The sequence below is a fragment of the Dendrobium catenatum genome, unplaced genomic scaffold, assembly GCF_001605985.2.
Source record: "Dendrobium catenatum unplaced genomic scaffold, ASM160598v2 fragScaff_scaffold_104, whole genome shotgun sequence".
Lineage (NCBI taxonomy): Eukaryota > Viridiplantae > Streptophyta > Magnoliopsida > Asparagales > Orchidaceae > Dendrobium > Dendrobium catenatum.
In genome coordinates, this window is record NW_021318566.1 from 367,005 (window position 1) to 389,467 (window position 22,463).

Sequence of the window (22,463 nt, forward strand, 5' to 3'; positions counted from 1 at the left end):
TTATCTCATGACGCTTGATAATAAATTATTATTGAGGAATATTCCAAAATTTGAGCAGCTCGAATATTAGTGGAACATTATGCTGGAATGGTGGGAACTTCAGAAATTGATAGATGATTAATCTCTTCAAGGTGTCCTTGACATCCTTATTTACTATCATGATGAAAGAGCGCAGATAGTTCTAAAACTTGATGCATAACAACAATAAGACGTAATAGGTCGATGATACATCTACAGACATCAGAAAAAAATACGTAATAAATATGTAAAAAAATATGCAGTAAATACACAATGAATATGCAGTAAATATGTATTTTGAAAAAGATACACAAAATAAATAAATAAAACTAAAAAAAAAATTGAAAAATGTGCAACGTTATTTTGAAAAGGGAAGACAATTGATACACTGTTGATACAAAGTCGATATCAATGAATGCAAAATAAATATACAATTAATAATCAGTTTATATGCAGTTAATACGCAATTAGGAAAAGATACACAAACTGAACAAAAATATCTCATAGAAATTTGAAAATTGTCCAACATAAATTTGGAAATTGAAGATAGCCAATACATAGTTGATACAACGTCAATAAAAGTGAATAAGCAGCAAATACACAATACATATGCAGTTAATATACAATAAATATATAGTTAATACACAGTTCATACGTAATAAATACACAATTAATAGGCAATTCATACATAGTAAATACACAGTAAACCCTAAAAACCATAAACGTTAAACCCTAAAGCCCATTTTGAGAGATAAGAAGAAGTATCTCTTTGAAGATGAACTAAACAAGAATTATGGACAAACCTTATTGGTGGATGATGAACTTAGCACCTGAATGCAATTGAACAATTAATTGTATAGAATGCCGAAGCAAAAAGTGAACAATGAATGCCGAAGATGAATAGTGAATGCGATGATGCATAATAAACAGGCTTTGAGGCTTTTGATCTCCTGCGAATTCAAAATTTTCTTGTCCAAGTCGGTTGGGCTGACAAGAAAAAACTAAAAGACAAAATCTATATTGAATATCCACTTATCCAATCCACGTGTCACAGTTTCATTGGAATTTGGACGCAGAGCTACGCCTAGACTCCACACACAATAATTTCTTTGATACTTGACATCAACACGTAGGTCAACTTCTCTTTTTACCAGCAAAATTGACTCTCATATTACTAACAAACCTAACGCATGTTGTCGCCACCGAGGCAACACGACAACACTTACTCGACTGCTTTGCATATTTATTCTCGAATTATGAGGAATGATATCATTTATAACTCATGAATTGTATTAGTTAAATCATTTCAACTAAGTTAATCCTATAATTTTTTCCTTTGTTCAACATTTCATATAAAGCCTCATGCGAGTAATTCTCAATTTAAATATTTAAATATATCAGAGATTTTTATAGGATGTTGAGATAATAAAATTTTTTATCACCTTTAATATTTCATAATGTAACATTAACAATTATCTTAAAATTATTACCCTAATAATATCTTTTTTTTTATTCCCAAATTTCTCTGTTTCTCTCAATTTTTTTGTTAGACAACATAAATTTTATAGACATTTAAAATTGTTTTGAGAAGTGTCAATTTGTGGGAACGGGGTATCTACCCGTTACTATTCTAAAGGAAGTGTTTGACAGCATAATTAATCCATCTGCGGAATCTAATAAGGCCACCGACCAGCATCGAACCCACACTTGCTTTATCCCACTAAAGAGAGTAGCCTATAATAGAGGAGATTCGTATCGAAATTTCTAATAGTGCTCTCTCACCAACCACACGAGATCGTGGGTGATATTAGTGATTACTCACATGTTTTTATAATACCATCGTGGTCTCGAAGTTGAAAAGCTATTTCATGTTTCAACCGTAATCTCGGAGAGGTAGACGTAGGATTCCCCAAATGGCCTCCCAATCTCTCCTGAATCTGGGGACGAAGATCGTCGCTGTCGGCCGCAACTATGCCGCCCACGCCAAGGAGCTCGGCAACGCTGTTCCCAAGGTCTTCCTACCTTAGTCCATAAACCCTAGGCATTACACAACATCTCTCTCTCTCTCTCTCTCTCTCTCTCTCTCTCACCCATACATATATCCACTCAACCATGTACGTTAGATCACCAATTTTGTCACTGGCGATGGATTTGCAGGAGCCGGTGCTGTTTTTGAAGCCGACCTCGTCTTATCTCCAGAACGGAGGTACCATCGAGGTCCCTACCCCTTTGGAGTCGCTCGATCACGAGGTCGAGCTCGCCGTTGTCATCAGTCAGAAGGCTCGCGATGTTTCCGAAACTGGGGCCATGGATTTTGTTGGAGGTACTTTTCATTCCATAGTCAAGATGCTCTGCTGAAAAGACGCTGAATTTTTTATTCATATTTCTGGGCGAACGTTGAACGGTTTATAAGTGGATTATCCTTGGAGTATGAAAATCGGAGGTCTCGTTGGATAATGGATCCGCATCGCAGTTTCTTGAGTGAATAAAAAAGGGTATAAGCTTAAATTTCATTTGGAAAAGAAACATTGGCAGGGCATTGGTAGAATCTTATTCACAGAATGAAGAAGTGCAAAAAGTGAAGCGGTAGAGGATTTGGATGACTGAGGTTACAGGTAATTGAAACAAGAGAATGTTAAAGTGATGCAGAGGCGGTATTGTTTTGTTCTTGATGCTGCCTTGGTTGAGAGAGAAAAAGAGTTGGTCTTGGGGTAGTGGGGAAGCTCGTGAATGAGAGAGATAAAGAGAGAGCAGTAAAAGAGAGGAGAGAAAGACAAGAACCCAGATCGGCTAATGTGTACTCTCCCTTTGAAAAAATTTCAGCCCTTTGAATAATCATTCATTAATGCTGTATTCATGGAAAAACTTTTTCATTTAGCCCCCTATTTATAATGGTTCAAGTAATGAGGAAACAAACAAATAAAGAAAGACATTAAGAGGGATTGTCCAAGAAGGAAATGTCTTCATGGTCCCTCTTAAATAAAGAACGCTTTGCCGATCTTTCATGCAATATTAAAATATAAAACAGACTGTAGTAGTCTTTGGATGATTGTGCAGTGCATCAATTTGCAAGGGTTGTGATGAACTTTTCCTTGAAGAGTTGAATAAGCACATATCTTTATGTTCTTTGGTGTTCATGAAGGAGATAATAGAGAGACAGACTTATGTAGTGCTTTCAATTCTCCTAGAAGTAGATAGGCGGTGTATTATGAAGGATGTAGTGATAATGAGATATTCTTGCTATCATGAGAGTTGGCTCGAGTTTAGGCTGGGTTGAGGCTTACATCTATTGGAAGACCTATAAGTGATACATACAACCTTGGGGTTGTATGGAGAAGGAACGCCTAATAATGGTTATTACGACTGCACCCTATAGATAAGGTGATGCGAGTAATTGAATTTTCTTGGTTGATTTTATGCATGCCATATTAATTGAGTTGGAGTTTATATTCATTAGAAGGCCCATAAGTGAGACTTACAAACTTCGAGGATAAGGAAAGTTTATTGTCTTAGCACCTTACCCTATAGGTAAGGTGTCCTGAGTAGTTAAATTGATTTGATTTTGATTTTTGACATACTGCACATTTTAACGTCTATAGTGATGCATTAACTATAGGATCATTAGATCAATTGGGAGATAAGAAAATCAAAATAAGGTACTTGGCTCATCTGTCAGAGTAATTGAGTTGAGTCAACATTAAATGTGTCTAAGTTAGGATCATGAGGGTATTATAATAATTTAGTTCTTGAGATGGTACTTGGGTGATTTGTTATCCGCAAGAGGACACTAAAGTTCTCTTGGGTCACCCTAAGGATCTACTAAAATCCCTTGTTTTAAGATAAGATCATTTAGAATTCAAGAGTTTAGTTGCACATAGTTTGACGCATCAACACATTCATTAATTCATTGGTACCATTGTTGATGTTGGTGCAAACACTAGGTATGCGCATGATGCTTCTTTTTCCCTTGAACATCTTTTGAATTGTTTGGAGCTGCATCACACTTTTTAAGAAAAAAATAAATATTTAGGGTATTGCATAGAGGTTGTTTTATCTCATATTTTTTAGTATATGAACAATTTGTTAGATTTGGAATGTATGAAATTGGCATAAATTTTAGAAGTTATTTATTTTATAGGTTTGGTGAAAAGCTACTTCTCAAAGCAAAGAAACATATTAGAGTCCAACGAGAATTGAATAGAAGTTGGACATGTTATACGCTAAAACATTTATATAAAAATTTACAACAAGGAGCTATTCTATAATTATATATGTATTTTTGGCATGGCCTACTATGTAATTAAAAAAAAACCAATAGTTGATTGTTTACTTTTAGTCTGTCAAAAGCAAGAGGAGACTGTCCTTCCATGGTCGGACAACCAATCGTCTCATATGTGTTGAGATGCATTTTCATGATCTCTTAACTGGTGGGATTTTAATTATTATTTTTTTGTCACCATTAATAGGCAAAACTCACATACTTTGGAAAAGAGAATGAGATGTATTATAATTACGATTGTTTTTTTTTTACTGTAAGAAAGAAAGAATTGTTAATAAACAATATCTCCTTATAATTTTTGTTTATTTTTTTAGATCAGCACAAGTTATATGCCAACAAGTGTCATAGTGGAGCATAACATGATTTACACTATAGGAAAGCCTACAAAGCTCACCCTAATATATGCCATAATGGGTTCAGGCACTATTTATTCCTTGGATGTTCAAGGCGTGTACATTAATCAAATTTTCAAGTGGACATCATCTTATAAGTTTTGTTAGTTTTCTCATGTCTATAAGGCCATGAGGCTCATTCTAGCTGATGTTCTCGTTGGGGCTGTGCATGATTTATGTTAAAGGAAAGGCTATAAGGCTCACCTTAATTGTTGTCATGGTGGTGTGATACATGATTTACACTACAGGGTTTCATGAAAAAGAGTTAGCTCATGAAGGTCATACCTATTATCATTTCAAAATTAGTGTCATGTGCTATTAAATAGTTGTATTAAGATTATAGTGAGTAGTAAAGGATGGGCATAATTTCTGATATAGGTTTTCTAGCAAGATATAGAACACAAAAGAGGGAGAATGGGAATAGAGCAATGGGTGCAGAGTTGTAAGGTAAGTCGAGATAGAGAACGAGTAGAACATGTGACTGAGAAAATTTGAGCGAGAACTCGGAGATAAGTGTCTTTGGGTTAAATTCACAAATAGGAGGGCACACTATATTGAGATGGTTGTTCGTCTTAGCTACAAGTGAGTAGTAAAGTGGGATATAAAGTCAAGCGTGAGGGATAGAGTTGGTGCTAGGGTGAGTTCAATAGTGCATGTGTCGAGCAGGAGGCATGAGTAATTGGAGGAGGCATGCGAATGATGGGAAATTGAGTGGAAAAGTTTGGCAATTGTATGAGAAAGAAACAACGAGAAAAGAGAGACATATTGAACGCCAGAGAAAGAGCTGTGATTGTGTTAGGGTGAGAGCAATAGGTCACACATTGTGGGAAAATGTAGGGGAGGTGAGATCCTGGTTAATATGCGTGTGGGTATCTCACGATGTGGCTAAGTGCCACAAGTATTTATTGGCATATGAGAAGGGTCGTGGGCATGGAGAAACATGGCTATGATATGTGGGTATGTTGTTTTTTCTTATTCTTTACTTTTTCCCATTTGTGTTGTGGTGTTTCTGTATGTTTATATATATATTAGAGCAGAATTCTTAAAACTAGTTTACGAGCTTAATTTATGGAATACTATGCTTATTTCTTACAGAATTAGGTTTTTCTCATGAATATTGAGGGTGATTTGGTTCAAATGGTAAAATATCAATTAGGTTTTTAAATATGAAGAGGCATATGTTGAAAAATCCATCAGATTACTCAATTGACTAAACAAGAACTTCTAATTAAATCTAAGGAGTAGAAGCTTTGCCCTTGAAGATAAAAGATATATTTTACATAAACAATATTGCAATTGTGATAATGATGCTCTGACATTTTGAGAAGGAAATCAAAGGGATTGATATATTCATAGTTGTTTATGCTTTCTTTGAAACGGAGAAAAATTAGTCCACAAACATGGTACAAGTTAAATTATCTTGCATTTAAGCAAATCTTATGAAGTGGCTTGGCAAGAGGATAGGATTACAACTATAATGTCTCTTGTAGTCTATAGTAAAGGATTGAGTCATGAACTTGCATCAACCATTATTAATGATTTAGCAATGGATAGTGTCGATTAATCACACTTGTGTTTGTAGGCGCTTGAACATTTATCTAAAAGTTTTGGTTATGCTTTCTTCCTAAGTTTAAACTTTTGTAGTTATTGGTAACGCCAAGTGGCCATAAATTCAAATCCCTAGTGTTGTTATGGGGTGCCAAGTGGGAGAGAATAATGGAGGACTTTCAAGATGATATAGGATACAATGTAATGTCTGTTGAAGTTCATGTTGGATAACTGAGTCATAGGTTGGATGAGTGAATAGCTGGAGCTTCGTAAGCATAGGTTGGTCGTGTCAACTCCATTAAGTATTTGCTTTGGAATAGTTTGTAGTGCAAGTGGTCCTGCATCACTTTAGTGGCATGCGTTGAAACAGAGGAATGTGACAAAAGTTGACCTAGAGTTGCTTAAGTATCTTGGAATCCTGTGATCCTTATACTCAGTGGGTTTTTGATAGGAAGTGCTTGCAAAAATTTATGGAAAGCTTTGGCTGAAATCTGATTTTAGCAATTTCAGAAAATCCAGAATAAAACATACGAACACTTTTTTTATTGAAAGTTTTATGAAAAAAAAAAAGATAAGATACAAGTGGATCTTCAATTGGAGAGGAAGATCCGGCTCTCCCAAATCTCTAGCCGTGGGCTAGAGCCCACATACCCTAAGAACAATCTAATTTCAGCAAACAACATCTATCCCTAACCCTAGGAAAATCACCTATTGAAAGCAAACAATAAACATTAAATACCCAAAGAACCCTCCCCCAATTCCCTTATATTTCCTTAATTATTTTTCTCCCAAACCATCTCTCAAGTCAGCCCCTAAATATGTCATCGTCAATTAGGAAACATTTCCTAATTATTTTCCTCCCAAATCAACTTTCAAATATGCCCATAAATCTATCATCTTGAATTATGAAACATTTTCTAATTAATCACCTTCAAATCACCCCCAAATCAGCCCCCAAATCCGCCTTATTTAATTAGGAAATATTTTCTAATTAATCCCCTCCAAATCAGCCCATAAATATGCCCTGTTCAATTAAGAAATGTTTCCTAATTAATCAGCCCCAAATATGCTCTCTTTAATTAGGAAACATCGCCTAATTAGTTTTCTTTGATTAAAAACCTTTCTAAATAACCCCCTCTTGATTAGAAAACTTCTTAATTCCCTCACAATCAAATCAGCTGGTCCATCAATACTCCCCTCCCAAAGTGCTACATTGTCCTCAAGGTGTAACGAACGAATCTGCTGCTGAAGCACTTAACTAATACCACTGTACTGAAAAATGGACTGACACTAGGTCAAACGATCCTTGCCTTGAGCATCTCCTTGTTTAATCTCTCAATCTCTTCGTTTTGGATTTGGGGATGACGGTATAGACGAACACTGATAGGTGAGACTCCTTCCTTTAAGACGATAATATATTCACGTTCCCGCAAAGGATTCAACCCTTAAACTTGCTGTAACACCTCTTGATACTATTGTAGGAGTGGTAGAATCATGTTTGGTGCTTCTATCTTGTCCCCATCTTTTTCTCCTTCCAAATTATGCAGCTCCACTAAAAGTTTCACACCTTCACGATTTCCTCTCCTTGGAAATGGCTCCAAAAATGGCATCCCGTCTTCTTCCCCCACTATTTTCACATCCTGATTCTCCCTTATTATCCCTATATTAGGGTTACTCTCATTTTCTTGTCTGGTCAACGATGCTCTTACCTCCAATGTTGTCGGTTTGGTTTGGCTCTCAAGCAGCTTCTTTATCATCTCCCCCATGATGACAAATTTTTCATCAATCTTCTCATGGATGGCTGAAAATAAGTTTTTGAAATCTGAAATTTTTTCTTCGCTATCTGATTTTAATTGTCCAATCTCGCCTTCCAATACTTTTACTTTTCTTTCGGTCATGGGTGCTCGGATCGAACAACTCTGATACCAATTTGATAGGAAGTGCTTGCAGAAATTTAGGAAAAGCCTTGGATGAAATCTGATTTCAGCAAATTCCGAAAACCAATGATAAGAAAATCAAGAATAAAACACACAAACGCTTTTTTATTGAAAGTTTTATGAAAGAAAAGACAAGATACAAGTGGATCTTTAATTGAAAAGGGAGATCCGGCTCTCCCAAATCTCTAGCCGTTGGCTAGAGCCCAAACACCCAAAGAACAATATAATTTAAGCAAACAACACCTATTCCTAACCCTAGGAAAATCACCTATTTAAAGCAAACAATAAATAATAAATACCCAAACAGCCTTGCCCCAATTTCCTCCTATTTCCTTAATTATTTTCCTCCCAAATCAGCTCTCAGATCAACCACTAAATCTGTCATCTTCAATTAGGAAACATTTCCTAATTATTTTCCTCCCAATAAGCTCTCAAATTAGCCCCTAAATATGTCATTTTCAATTAAGAAACATTTCATGATTAATCCCCTTCAAATCAGCCCCCAAAAATATTTCCCAATTAATCCCTTCCAAATCAGCCCTTAAATCTATCATCTTCAATTAAGAAATATTTCCTAATTAATCAGCCTGCAAATATGCTCTCTTCAATTAGGAAATATCTCCCAATTAATTTTCTTTAATTAAGAACCTTCCTAAATAGCTCCTTCTTGATTAGGAAACTTCTTAATTCCCTCACAATCAAATTAATTGGTCCATTAGTTTTCTTAGACTATGAATAATGTTTTAAGAGAATTAGAGAAGAAGTTTAACCTTAATCATCTCATATCTGTGGAACAATCAACAATTATTTAGTAGCCTTGAAGTTGAAAACTGATACCAATTAACTTTTAGGGCTCTTTCCAAAATGCTCTTCAAAGTAAGGCATCAAATTGACTAAAAGTGAAGAGTGATGAGGAAGAAATAGGGTTGTATTGGTTAGTATTTGAGGAAACCTCCAATCTCTTATATATATTATTGGTGAATGCCGCCATTAAATAGCGCATATAGCTTGTAACTATGCATAAAGGCATATTTACAATCTCTTATAATTTATGGTCAAAATTAAATGCTTGATGTGGCTGGGATACGGACAATTGTATTTGTGACCCATTCCTTAATACAGAAATCAGAAGAAATTAAATACAAAACAAATAAGCAATACAATTTGTGCATATAACGTGTGGGTACACACAAATTTGTCAACTCCAATAACTTCTAGAGAGCCAGCTCAAACTAGATTTATCTTTATCATCCAGCAATGTAATTAGCTAACAGATTGACTGAAAATCATTAGTTTTGTCTTCCATTGTGACAGAAAGCTCGAGTGGTTATTGATCCTCAAACACATTTTGAAGCTGATGAAACTAAAGTGAAGGACACTTATTTTTTTTTGTGTTAGGATCACTCAGGCACCGTGTAAACGTTTTCTTTGATGGGATAATAGATGTGATGCCGCATCTTAAGCAACATGAATTTAATTTCCAATTGTGAATAACTACTAAGATAGACTACCACGTTTGGAAGCTATATTATTGGTAATGATTTGCAAACTTGCCAATTGCCATTTTCCGTTGCCCCTTTTAACATAAATGAAGGTAATGACATACCATAATGGAGTGGAGATCATGGCTAGATTAAGACTCATACTTAATGTGTTGCTTGTAATCTAATCATTGATAGATGTGGGTAAGATCAATAACGAACTAGAGTGCAATAGGCCACTGTAATTAAAGGAAAGCATGTAACCAAAGATTGATAAAGAAGAAATGAATGGAAAGGAGTTTCTGGTACAAATCTTATAACCTCCCACATCATCTCCTTGGGAAGAGAAGGATCAACAGCCGAATATCCTTGGGAAGGTGGGTTTTGCTTAGCATTATGGGGATGAATTTATGGTGAAAATGATGGTTGATTATGAGTAAAAGATGAATCTTGATCCAACTAAACGGGCTGATTTAATTAACTTATTCTACAAATTAGGTACTCTTTATATCCCACTGGTTGGATCAAATCATTATATTTAATTTACGCAAGTTATTCCCTAATCGAACAGTAAATTATGGATGCAATATTTAGGCTGCGTGCATGCACTGACTGAATATTTTTGTTTGAATAATTTGTTTCAAAATTCATAGAAACATATTTGAATCCTTAAGCCATTTTAGTATGATTGCTACAAAACTTAAGCCAGCAAAATTTTTTTTGATGAAAGGTTTGCCAAATAAAGGATTCTTATAACAATTGATCATAAACTCCATTTTGTAGAGTCCTAATTAGCTATACAGGAATTAGCAGTTATATGATTCTCCATCGAGTTCGTTTCATTTATTTGACTTTTAATGCTTCAGGTTATGCTCTTGCATTGGATATGACCGCAAGGGAGATTCAATCTTCTGCAAAGGTGAGAAGTTTCACCATTGATTTTCTTTTGCACTAGCTTTTTAGGAATTTTTTTTTCTTCTTATCAAACATATTGACGATGATTATGTTTGTTATTCATGAACTTAACTTTAATTGACATTGCGTTACACTCATTTTTTTCATTTATGTTTTTATTTGATTTCCCGAAATACAATAAAGTTTTTTTTTGTAGATGTGCAATCCTTTTCTAATGAAGATTTGTCGAATACTATTGTCCTCCATTTATTTTAGCGTCCTGCATGCTGTGGAATGATATGGTCAACTGGATTAGACATGAACAGATCTAAATTCAAGTTCTCAAATCAACACAAATTAAATTACTTCGAAGAATGGCAACAAATTCCATATATACAATGCATTTCTAAATAAGTAGTTTGTATATAAAAAAAAAGTGATATAACTGTATTAATAAGCCAGTTTCATATTTACGGAGGTGTCAACATCAGGATGTGAATAATTGCGTTTGTGATGGTTCCTTAGTACAAGTGCTTGTTAAGAATTTATTATTTAAAGATGGTCATATTATTTATTAGATGCTTAGCCTATTTTTATCTTCAAATGAAATTCTTCATCTCTGCTTTGATTGGTTATGCACGTATGTATCTTGTGCATGCATGAGCCTTCAACAAAAGATGCCGCTTGTCTGGATGAACTATACGGCGATTAAATATTTGAATGATGGGACAACATTCGTTCAAAGCATGTACGAGCATTGTTTTGATACAAAGGCCTCTTTTCTAGCTTTGATATGATTGTCTTTTCTTTTTTGAAACCTTGATTTACATCATCTGCAAAAATAATTGCGGTTGTGCTGTTCTTTATATGTTACGTTTCTATCTTTGGCGTTTGGCATAGCTTCATGCTGCTTCTGCTTCCTTGAATGGTAAAAAGCAGTTTTAGGATGTTTAGTGCAATAGTTGTGAGAAAGTCTTTTTGTATGAGACCTATAGAATAGCTTTCTTAGAACGTTGTCTGAGGTAGTTTCCAATAAAACTTTTAAGAATTTCTTTTTATTTGATAAAAATTAATTAATTATCTTTATTATGTATATACTACGTAAGATTAGGTTATTATTTAATAATTATATGAAATTTATAATAAATTAATAATATTCATTTTTATCATTCAATAACTTGTATCAGTGCCATAGAAGTTTTTTTTTCCAAACAGGCACACCTCTTACTTTACCTTTTAAAGAAAATTTAATATGATCTTACTAAACGATTGTAAGCTTTACAGCACAACATAACACAAAAACAACGACATTATATGAACTCTTAGTCCGTATACTGCCCCAATCATTTTTTAAGAATATCATTGTTATCATATTTCTCTTAGTAGCTCTACAGTACTATGATAAAACATCTGATTGAGAGTTGAAATTTGTTTCTTGAATTTCTCACGTGCTTCGCACTAATCACGGTTCAGACATGAATTAAGCATGCTAAATTTCGTGAGTGTAACAGTTGGCTCCGTATAATAATTCTATATTATTTATTTCATGCTATTTACATATCTAATATTCAAAATATTAATATTATATGTCTATCATCCATAGAACAAATTTGGGTTCATGAAATGAAATATTAAAATTTATAGGATGATATTAACGATAGAAATGAATTATAGGAGTGGTATATTAGATATTAAAGTTGTATATGGGTGGTAGGCATGTAATATTAATATTTTGGGTGTTAGATATATAAGTATCATGAAATAAGTGGTATGTATGTAAAATTCCCATTATTTATTTGTTGCGCTTCGTTGTATATAATGCAATTTCACGGTTATCTTGAAAATTAAATATCATGAAATTCAGTTCTCATAGCTGTCTGTATGTATTGAATCATGAGTGTAACAGTTAGCATCGACCTTTTCTGTTAAAATGAAGGTGCTTCACTCCAGGGAAGACTATGAATGACTTTTTATTAAACCTTTAATAGAAATCCTAACTCGTTCTCCTCACATTTTGTTCAATGCTTTTCCTTCCCATCCTTTATGCTTTAAACTGACTTTTCTTTTTTCACTGCCTATTTGAGTTGATTCCTATGAGTTTGAATTATACTTGCCCAATGTTGTACTATACAATTAATTTTTTGACATTTGTATTAGTATCCTTGCCAAGCGTGCATCTTCAACTCTGATGATCTGATCTGATTTGATACTTGTTTATCATCTTTTGTGTAGTCTGCAGGCCTTCCTTGGACGGTAGCTAAAGGGCAGGACACATTCACCCCAATAAGCGCTGTTGTAAGAAATTATGACTTTTGACCTTTTCTTGTTAACGTGTTATAAGATTAACTAAAGATATCATTCCAAGGTTTAGTTTCGAGGCACAAATCATTCATGCTTAGTGGGCTAAGATGTCCATCATCTTCTTCATGTATAGTTTAACTTTAGTTTAGTCTTTATTCACTAATTTTAGGCAAGTTATTTTTTTGCTGCTGTTATTCTTTTATGTCTTCCAACTTGATTCTATCTATGCGTCTTTATTTTCTGCTCTGCTTAATCCTATCTTCTAAAGCATTATCCTCACTAAATAGCTTCATCATCCCTACCCTTACTACTGATGTTTGATTTATGATTACTTGTTCTCTGTTCACTCTCATTGAGTGCTCATGTTATTAACTTTAATACAATATATTCGCAGTATTGGATCACATTTTGCCCTATTTTGTGAATGTTTAACTCATCTAAATTTATTTTGCATTGTGCTACTCTCACATCTTTTCACATATGAGTTTCTCATTTTGAATATAAATATTTATCCAAAACTGATTTTGTTAGAAGTATTTGGCATCACTTCCTGAAGCAAGTAGTGTGCAAAGATAATCATTGACTATGTTTGCATTGGATCAAAGTTGTTCGATGGCTGTGCAGTTGAGAGCATGGAACTTGACCTAATCGGTTAAACTAGTTATTTTTAAGTTCATCTCTTTTATCTTCAGATAAACTGTCAGCGATAATTTTAATTTTTAAGTTCATTTTTCTTTCTGTAACCTGATTTATTTTCTTTTATAGCTACCAAAATCTATGATCATGGACCCTGACAATCTGGAACTGTGGTTGAAGGTACTTGTTTCACTTTTCTATGCTTCATTTTCCATCCGAGAAGACCGAAAATATGCTTCTTGCAGGTTTCCAATTTAGTTAAAGCTTTCATGCTTGCCTTTCTTTAGGTGGATGATGAAATCAGGCAAAAAGGCTCAACAAGGGATATGATATTTAAGATTCCTTTCCTGATCAGTCATATAAGTTCTATCATGACTCTGATGGAAGGAGATGTTATATTAACTGGTAAGTTATTTGATAAATTATAGTGAGCAGAGGCTATGCATATATAAGTAGAAAAGGAAAATTGAGTTTGTTGAATTGGAATGATATACTTCTTTGCGATCCAAGAAGATGTTGGCGCCTTTAGAGTAGGTGTGAACTCTTAAGTGAAATTAAAGAGATAGAGAGGAAGAGAAAATTAGAAAATTATTCATTCATATTTCATACCCTTTTGCTTACAATAGGGGCCTATTTATACCATGCTTTTAAAAATTGGATCAAACCCGTTGGTTTGACTGGTTCAACCTTGAACTGATCATATGGCCGATCCAATTCATTAAGTAAATTGTCCAGATCGTAACCGGTTCAATGAACAATTTAATTAATTAATAAATTAATTTAATATATTTAGAATAAAAAATTAACTTCAAATTAATTAAAATTAAATTTATTTTAATTTTTAATAATCATTAAATTCCTAAAAAATTATTTGCCAAAGAAAATTCAACTATGTATTTCATATGACTTCACCACTCCATGTGAATTGTTACTACATATAAACACAAAAAAATAATATAAACAACACAGAGGAAATTACTAAGTGATGTAAGACTAAATAAGTTGAATATCTTAAAAATGTACAACATACACTATATTTTTAAACAAAAATTTAAATAAATTTTTATAATGTAAATAATATTTATTTATTTTAGTTAATTTATTTATTCATTTGTTATTAATAAATTATCTAATATGAATAATTTATAGATATAAATTTATAATATGAATTTAATACATAATTTATAGGTATAATCATATCTAAACATATAACATAATATAATAATGGTTTGTATTTAATTTATAATTTTTTATGTGAATTAAATTTATGTTAAATGTGAATTAAATTTAAATATTGAAGATATTTAAAATTAAAATTACAAAAGATATTATTAATGTTTGAATTCAGTTTATTTTTTTGTCAAAATTTTATATTATTATATGATTATTACATTATTATTAATTTGTGCTACTACATGGATATGGTCTACCTAATACATACCTTAAAATAAAATAGATAGACCCGATCTACCTCAACTAAAAATCATAAAAATAAACTAAAATGCTCATTACATATTTGTAGACCAACTTTTATGTTGCCAATAATGATTGTTGTTGAGTTTTTTTCTTCTTTGGTAGACTTTCATGATTATTGGTTGGTCCTTCATGTTGGTAGCCCATTCTTCACAATTTTCTTTTATAATTTTAGGATCCAATCCTGGCCGTGGGATCGAGTAAGGACGGCTATGATTTAATAGAGATCGGCGTGATCCTAGTGAGCTTCCCATGGTGTGGGATCAAGTGTCAAGGGATGACTGAGATTTTAATAATAGAATATGCTAAGAGAGCATAAGAAATCACATCAACAAATCCATGCTTTTGAGGAGCCTTGGTTACACCCTTAGGCCTGTCCCTAGCCAGCCCATAACTCCTTCGCAACTTCTCAATGAATTCTTCCTCAATTTCTTCATTTTTAGCAGCAACAACACCTTCATAATTGTTGTCAAACACTTTTATTTCTACATGATGTTGTTGTCTTGAAGTAGAACTAGCCCTTGAACACCTTCTAATAGTTGTAGGAACATCTGTTTCATCCATAGGAACCGACAGAACCCTTTTAGGAATAAGATTAGCCATCTCATGTTCATGAGAAGTGACATCCCTGCTGATTATGCACCTAAGATAGTCTTCGTTCCACTCACCAAAGTCTATAGCCCTTCATATTTTCAGGATTGCCTATAAAAATGCATTTGATAGCCCTTGGTTCCAGCTTTTCTTACTTGATGCGAGCATATGCTATACATCCAAACACCCTCAACTCCTTGTAACATGCTAGCTATCCACTCCACATCTCTTGAAGAGTTTTGAAGTCAATTGCACTTGAAGCACATCTATTGATAAGGAATGTAGTTGTGCTAACTACTTCTACCCAAAATAACTTAGAAGGCCTTGCATTGTCCAATATACACCTCACCCTCTCTAGAATGGTCCTAGTGAACCTTTCGGCCAACCCATTCTATTGTGGAGTGTCTCACAATTAGGTGTTTTGCTATGTTATGCACCTTGCAAAACTCCTTGAACTCATTGGAGAAAAACTCTAATCCATTATTAGTTCTAAGCTTTTTAACCTTCTTCCCTACTTGATTCTTCACAACCTTCCATTCTGGCTTCATTCTTGCCTTTTAAAAAGAAAATTTAAAGTTTTTTAGAATAATCATCAACTAGAGAAAGAAAGTGCCTTGCTCCTCCATGAGACTCATGCATGCATAGCAAAATGTAAAGAAGAAATTGATGATCTCTGACAATCTCATTCCAATTGGTCATAACCCCTTCCTTCCTTGACCTAAAATCATAAAAATTCACACAATGAGCTAAAAAGTCCATCATGAAACTAAAGCTCTATCACTACTTTCAATACAAAATAAAATAATCCATATGTATATTCATTTATAGTCAATATTAATCATCATTTAATATAAACAATAAAAATTTTAAAAAATTAATAATTAAATCAATATGATTAGCGAAATCAAAAGAGATCTATCAAATTATTAGACATACGATAAAGAGTAGTATCATCGAACGAATCATGTCAGTATGTTATGCTATATTGTATCAATATTAATGTCAGAATGAGCTATCAATTTGTCAATCATTTTAATGTGCTATCAATAAGATAAATATCATCATGAGTAAAATTATGAAAAGTAAGGCATGACATTCAATATTAATGTGGTGTTTTCTTATGTATATCTGTTATCTATCATAGCTCTCAATTTGTCAATTTTCATTGGTGGTTTTCAATAATCATTTAAAAGTCGTCACCCTCTATCTATCGACATAATTCAGTCAAGTAGTTATTGGCTACAACTAGAATTGCATTACCAACTTTTTATTTAAAGGAAAGCCCGTCGGCACACTCTTATGCGTAGGGTATTATATTTTTAAAGCTAACTCATATTCATTATTGTGTTAAATGTCAGCCTTCCTTGTGTACATTGCAAATGTTATATTTTTTTATGCAATGTAAGTCAATATCACGTACGGAATGCAAAAAATATATAAATACAAAAAAAACTATCAAAATTCTAGACTATGCATTTACTTCAAAAAAAATATATCTTTTAATTTAAACTGTGAAAATTCAATATGTTATAGTCAAAATGTTCATGTTGGCGAGATCTATCATATACAAAAGTTATACGGTGAAAATTTTACTAATATAAACTTATCCTCATTTTTCATATAAATCATTTTGGAGTTTTAAAAATTATAGAAAAATATCCATAAAATAAATCATTATTTAAAAAATATTGGTGAAATCGGTTTGCAAAACAGACACCCGACGGTTCCACAATTTTCACTTGTACCGATAAATGTCATTTTTTTAAGGATTTGAACTAGTGCTCTAAAATTACAAAAAAAAATCATGTAATTAAAATAGTGCAATATAAATACTACGACGAAGACGGTTTTCAAATTTGGATTAAAATGACTCTAAAAAAATTTATTTGCTCGAGTCAAATTACAAGCTATTACAGGTTGTCCCCCACAAATTAGCATGTACATAATCCAAAATTCCCTTGGAATCATGTCTTGCATTTGAAAATTTTAGCGTCTTTGCTTTGCCAACTATACAATGCTCACAAAAGTTAATCTCATTCAAGCTCTCAAACACTCCTTGCTGTGTAACTCCTACATTCCTCTTTGGCTAACATGTCCCAACCTTTGGTGCCAAAATATAGTCTCATCCACTCGAGAACTCACCAAGCTAGCTTGTCTACCAAGTATGGTTTTACCTTGCATTGTGTATATCATTTATCCTCACACCTTTGAATATAACAAGTGAACCCTTTACACCTTGAGATTTCCTCCTTCACACTTAAATGAGTAGCCATTTTTGTCAAATTCTCCCAAAGAAATCAGATTTCTTGTAAGTTAAGGTACATATCTCACTTGCTTGAGAACTTTACCAATCCATCATGGAGCTTCAACCGAATGTTGCCTTGCACTTGGATCTTGCATGATTTGTTGTTTCCTAAGAACACCAAACCCCATTCCTTCTTTTTCAACTCTTCAAACCATCCACAATTTGGAAACATGTGGTAAGAGCACCCAGAATCAAGTATCCATTTCTTGTTAGGCTCGATATTTGAGGTTTCAAGGCCATATGAACTTTCATACCCTTCCTCCACACATGAGACATCTCCACTACTCCTTTTCTTTGTTTTGATGTTTGTTCTTCAATTTTGGGCATTGCCTTTTGAAGTGACCTTCCTTGTGACAAAAGAAGCTCTTCACCTTGCCTTTAGACTTGGATATAACATGGTTCTTAGCTTTGGACTCCTTCTTGGGTCTACCTCTCATGACAAGGGCATCAACCGCCCCTTCATGCTTCACCTTAACCCCCCTTTGAATCTCTTTGGAGTTGAGTGCAACCTTGACTTTGACCAAGCAAGAGTCTCTTTCCCATACAAAAAGGTGTTCACAAAATGCTCAAACCTAGAAGGTAATGAGCTTAGCAAAATAATTGCTTGATCTTCATCCTCAATCTTCACTCCCATGCTTTTCAAATCTAAGATAATCGGATTGAATTCATCCAAGTGCTTAGAATCATCCATTTGCAAGATATACAACTTCTTGAGGTAAAGCCTATTGGCTGGAGAGCTTTGAGACATAGAGATCCTAATTTTTCCTAAATCTCTATAGCCGTTCTTTCATTATCAACCTCCCTTAGAACTTCATCTCTTAGGCACACAAGGATTGCACTATGTGCCATATTAAGCACATCCCTGTGCGATCTTTATTATATTCTTAAGATCTCTTCCTCTGATAGGGCTGCATCAAGACCTTGATGGACTAAAAGAGCTTTCATCTTCAACCTCCATAGACTAAAATTATTTAGAGTTGTGAATTTCTCAATTTCAAGCTTAACCATGGATATCATTCCTTCAAAAATGTTGTTGTCCACAGAAAAACAGTCTAGAAAAGGCTATACACCACATGTTGTCCACAAAAACTGTGGTCACATGCCTTCCACCTGTTGTTTTCAATGAACAACCAAAGAAAAGTCTTCCCCGCCGGTTGCCTCTTCTCCTCCAACCGCTGTCCACAAAGAACAACCCAGAAAAAGTCTTCCCCGTCGGTTGCCTCTTCTCCTCCGCTTGATGTCCACAAAGAACAGCACAGGAAAAGTCTTCACCATCAGTTGCCTCTTCTCCTCCCGCTTTCCATGAAGAACAACCCAAGAAAGTCTTCTCCACCGGTTGCCTCTTCTCCTCCACCTATTGCCCCCAAAGAATAGCCAAGGAAAAGTCTTCATTGCCGGCTGCATCTACTCCTCACATGTTTTCCACAAAGAACAGCCCAAGAAAAGTTCCCCGCCGGTTGCCTCTTCTCCTCCATGTGTTGTCCACAAAGAATAGCCTAAGAAAAGTCTTCCCTTCCTGTTGTCTCTTCTCATACTGATGTAAAACGTAAATGTCATTTACTTGCCTAGGTGGCAAGATTAATTAAATCCCAAATCAATTTGGGGAGAGAGAATGGAAATCTGAAATTAAATTTCAGATTAAGTGGAATTGGCGGGATGAATTTGAATTTAAATTCAAATTTAATGGGGAGAATTAAATTGGATGAGAGGGAATTGTGGGAGGTAATTAGGGAGGCTTAATGAGGGGGGCTATTAATAAGATAGGAGAGAGATTATGCCCAATGAGGAGGCCGACCACATAGAGAGAGGGAGGAGATTATTTGTCATAAGTAGAGTGAGGCACACATTACTAATCAAAGATTTAATAAAATATGAATTAAAATTCAGATTTTGAAAGAAAGGAAGGTTTTCAATAATGGGGCTATCAATTAGAATTAATTTGAATTTCAGGCCTCTATATATATGCCTAAGAAACTAAAACAAGACACATATGCCCCTAAGGCTTACATAGGAGACCCTCTTAAGTGAGGGTAAAAATGAAAAATTTATAATAAAAAATTAAAATTACAAATAAAATATAAGATAATGTGGGACGATGACAGCCGTTGATCTTCAGCTCCTCGGATAGCCATGGACGGTTGGATGTCCGCATCACCTACACTCGTTCTCAAAGGACAGCCAAGAAACTTCACCTCTTGGCTGGAATTTTTTTTCTTGATCTCAAGAAACTCCTTCCTTCCTTTCCCTTGATCTTTCTTGACCAAGCTTTGATATCAGTTGTTGAGAAAACAACTTGGAGGAAGAGAGCTTCTTGAATCTACCTTGCTGTTTTGAATGAATCCATCACTGCTTCAATCCTCCAGCAACATCACCTTATTCTCTTTTTTTCACCGGTCACCTGCTGCTGTAGCACCTCATCGAGAGCCAATAGGTTCTCCTCCAGCACAACCTTTCTCCCGCTTGGACCGAGAGCTGCACTTGCCCAGAAAATCCTTTTTTATGCCTGGACCGAGAGCTGCACCTGCTCCCTGGCTACCTCCACTGAGAGAGAGAAGAGAAGGGAGAGAGGGAGAGAGAAGAGCTCACAGATTTTTGAAGAAAAACTTAATTGAAATTTTATTCATTCACTTTCATGTATGTAAACAATACAAGTCATACCTATCTATACTAAAACAACTCAAAGGGACAAAAGAGTAAAATAACATAAAGACTAAATATATAACCAGAATTAATATTTCAAATAAGAACCAACATCTAACAGAAATAATGGAACCTAGAAGTTAATGTATGCTTGGAGGAGAGTCGAGAATTTATAATTGAAGGTTTTGTTGGCAACGCTATTGTTCTTGTAAACAGGTTATTATAGTAGATTGTGGATTAGTGGAGGTGGTAGAATTTGTTCTTGAAACTTGGAGCAGGTGTTGAAGCCTGTGGGTGAATCTTGCGGGTAGGGAGAGCTCAGTGAAGTTTTCTCAGCTGTGGAGGTATTCAGCTAGAATCTGGGAACTGAAGGGCTGTTGCAATTGAAAATCAATAGAAGAAGGCTACTGTTGTGTTGGAATGGCATCAAGAACAGCAGGCCTTGAGTATTATCAGCGCCTGGATGAAGATGGAGAAGTATGATCCGCCGGAGGAAGTTTGACCATTGGATTCTACAAATTGTGGGAGACTGGAGGCTTGTGACTATTGGAAAGGTTGGCTGGCCGACTAGTTTGAAGAGAAGAAATAGTAATCTGGATTTTTTGGACCGTGGAATGAAGAATGCTGGAGAGGAGACCTTTTGCGATGGCATGAGGTCCCCCAAAGGAGAGCTATTATTATGTACGGACACCGGTTGGGAGAACCGTCCGGTTAAGCACTGGGTACCCAGCGGTACCGAGGGGTACCTAGTGCGGGTACCGAGCTCGGTACCCAACAATGGGGTGACGTGGTGCATTTTTATTAGTCTCCGAATGCGCTCCGGACTCCGCATAGAATAATAAATCCCGAAAGGGGGCGAACTACTATGGAGGTGGAAGTATTCCACCTCTTGCTATAAACCTGGACCGGTACAGGGACCGGTCCAACAAATACAACTCAAACAATAGTGATAGGTGGCTCCTCGAAAAATTCAAAATGGGGAGATCATTTTAGTATATGCATCAAATAGTCACTGACAAAGTAGCGTCATCAAATAAAAAGTTTAGTGTAATAAGCTTTTAAGTATAGTCTTATACTAAGATGAGGGTTAATGAGCCTAACTCATTAGTCACCGACCAAGTGTAAACCTGACATGAATTTCCCATGAACCTCAAAATTAAGGCCGCCCAAGAGAATCTATCAACAATAGAAAAAGAGTCTCGCATAACAAGCACAGAGATCTCATCTTCACTGAAAATGAGCACATATTTGTCTTCATATGCATCAAATAAAAGTTTAGCTAAATTATTTTCCTCGTAATAATTTCACAACCAACTTTATAAAATGCTGTCACTCTTCTCAAGATATTTCTAACGAATTCGAGACCTCTCATCATCCAATGTATCTCAGATTAGATGATTATACACGAGTAAATAGAGAAAGGAAGAAATACAAGTGTGATAAGAAAGCCATTAATTCTCCTTATTACACTTTCCATTCTCATTTTGCTATCTTGTTATTCAATGAAAAACATCTATTCAATATTTTTTTTCCATGCAGGTACGCCTCCAGGTGTAGGGCCGGTGAAGATTGGACAAAAGATCACAGCAGGCATTACAGGTTTTATCGATGCCCACTTTGATGTTCAGAGGCGACAAAAGCTTGTCATTTAGAAGCTGAAAACCTGCTATTTAACCACCACCTGCTTCCTTTACCTGTTACACATAACCTGTAATTGCGTCGGTGAGATTTGTTGTCCATTATGAAGTGGATTTTCGTTTGGGACGTATTTTTTATTGACTCTTATAAGTAATTTTTTAAGATAAAAATTAAAATTTTTATATTTAATTTTTTTTAAGTAGTAAGAAAGGTTGGGATAATTTTTTTACTATAGAAATTTTTTTATAAAAAACTGCTTTAAAACGTAATAAGAAAGCTGACCTGAACGAAATCTTAGTTTAACTTACTGTCTGCTGCTGCTGTATAATA

At 34.6% G+C, this 22,463-nt stretch overlaps 1 protein-coding gene across 1 annotated transcript; it reads left to right on the plus strand.

Moving 5' to 3' along the window:
* Window positions 1-1,818: 1,818 nt before the first annotated feature.
* LOC110104426 (probable acylpyruvase FAHD1, mitochondrial) lies at window positions 1,819-22,265 on the plus strand. The gene is made up of 7 exons (XM_020833531.2): window positions 1,819-2,030; window positions 2,176-2,341; window positions 10,522-10,574; window positions 12,782-12,844; window positions 13,616-13,666; window positions 13,774-13,891; window positions 22,035-22,265. Exons 1-7 carry the CDS (start codon window positions 1,932-1,934, stop codon window positions 22,145-22,147), a joined length of 663 nt encoding a protein of 220 aa, XP_020689190.1. The 5' UTR covers window positions 1,819-1,931; the 3' UTR covers window positions 22,148-22,265.
* Window positions 22,266-22,463: the final 198 nt, after the last annotated feature.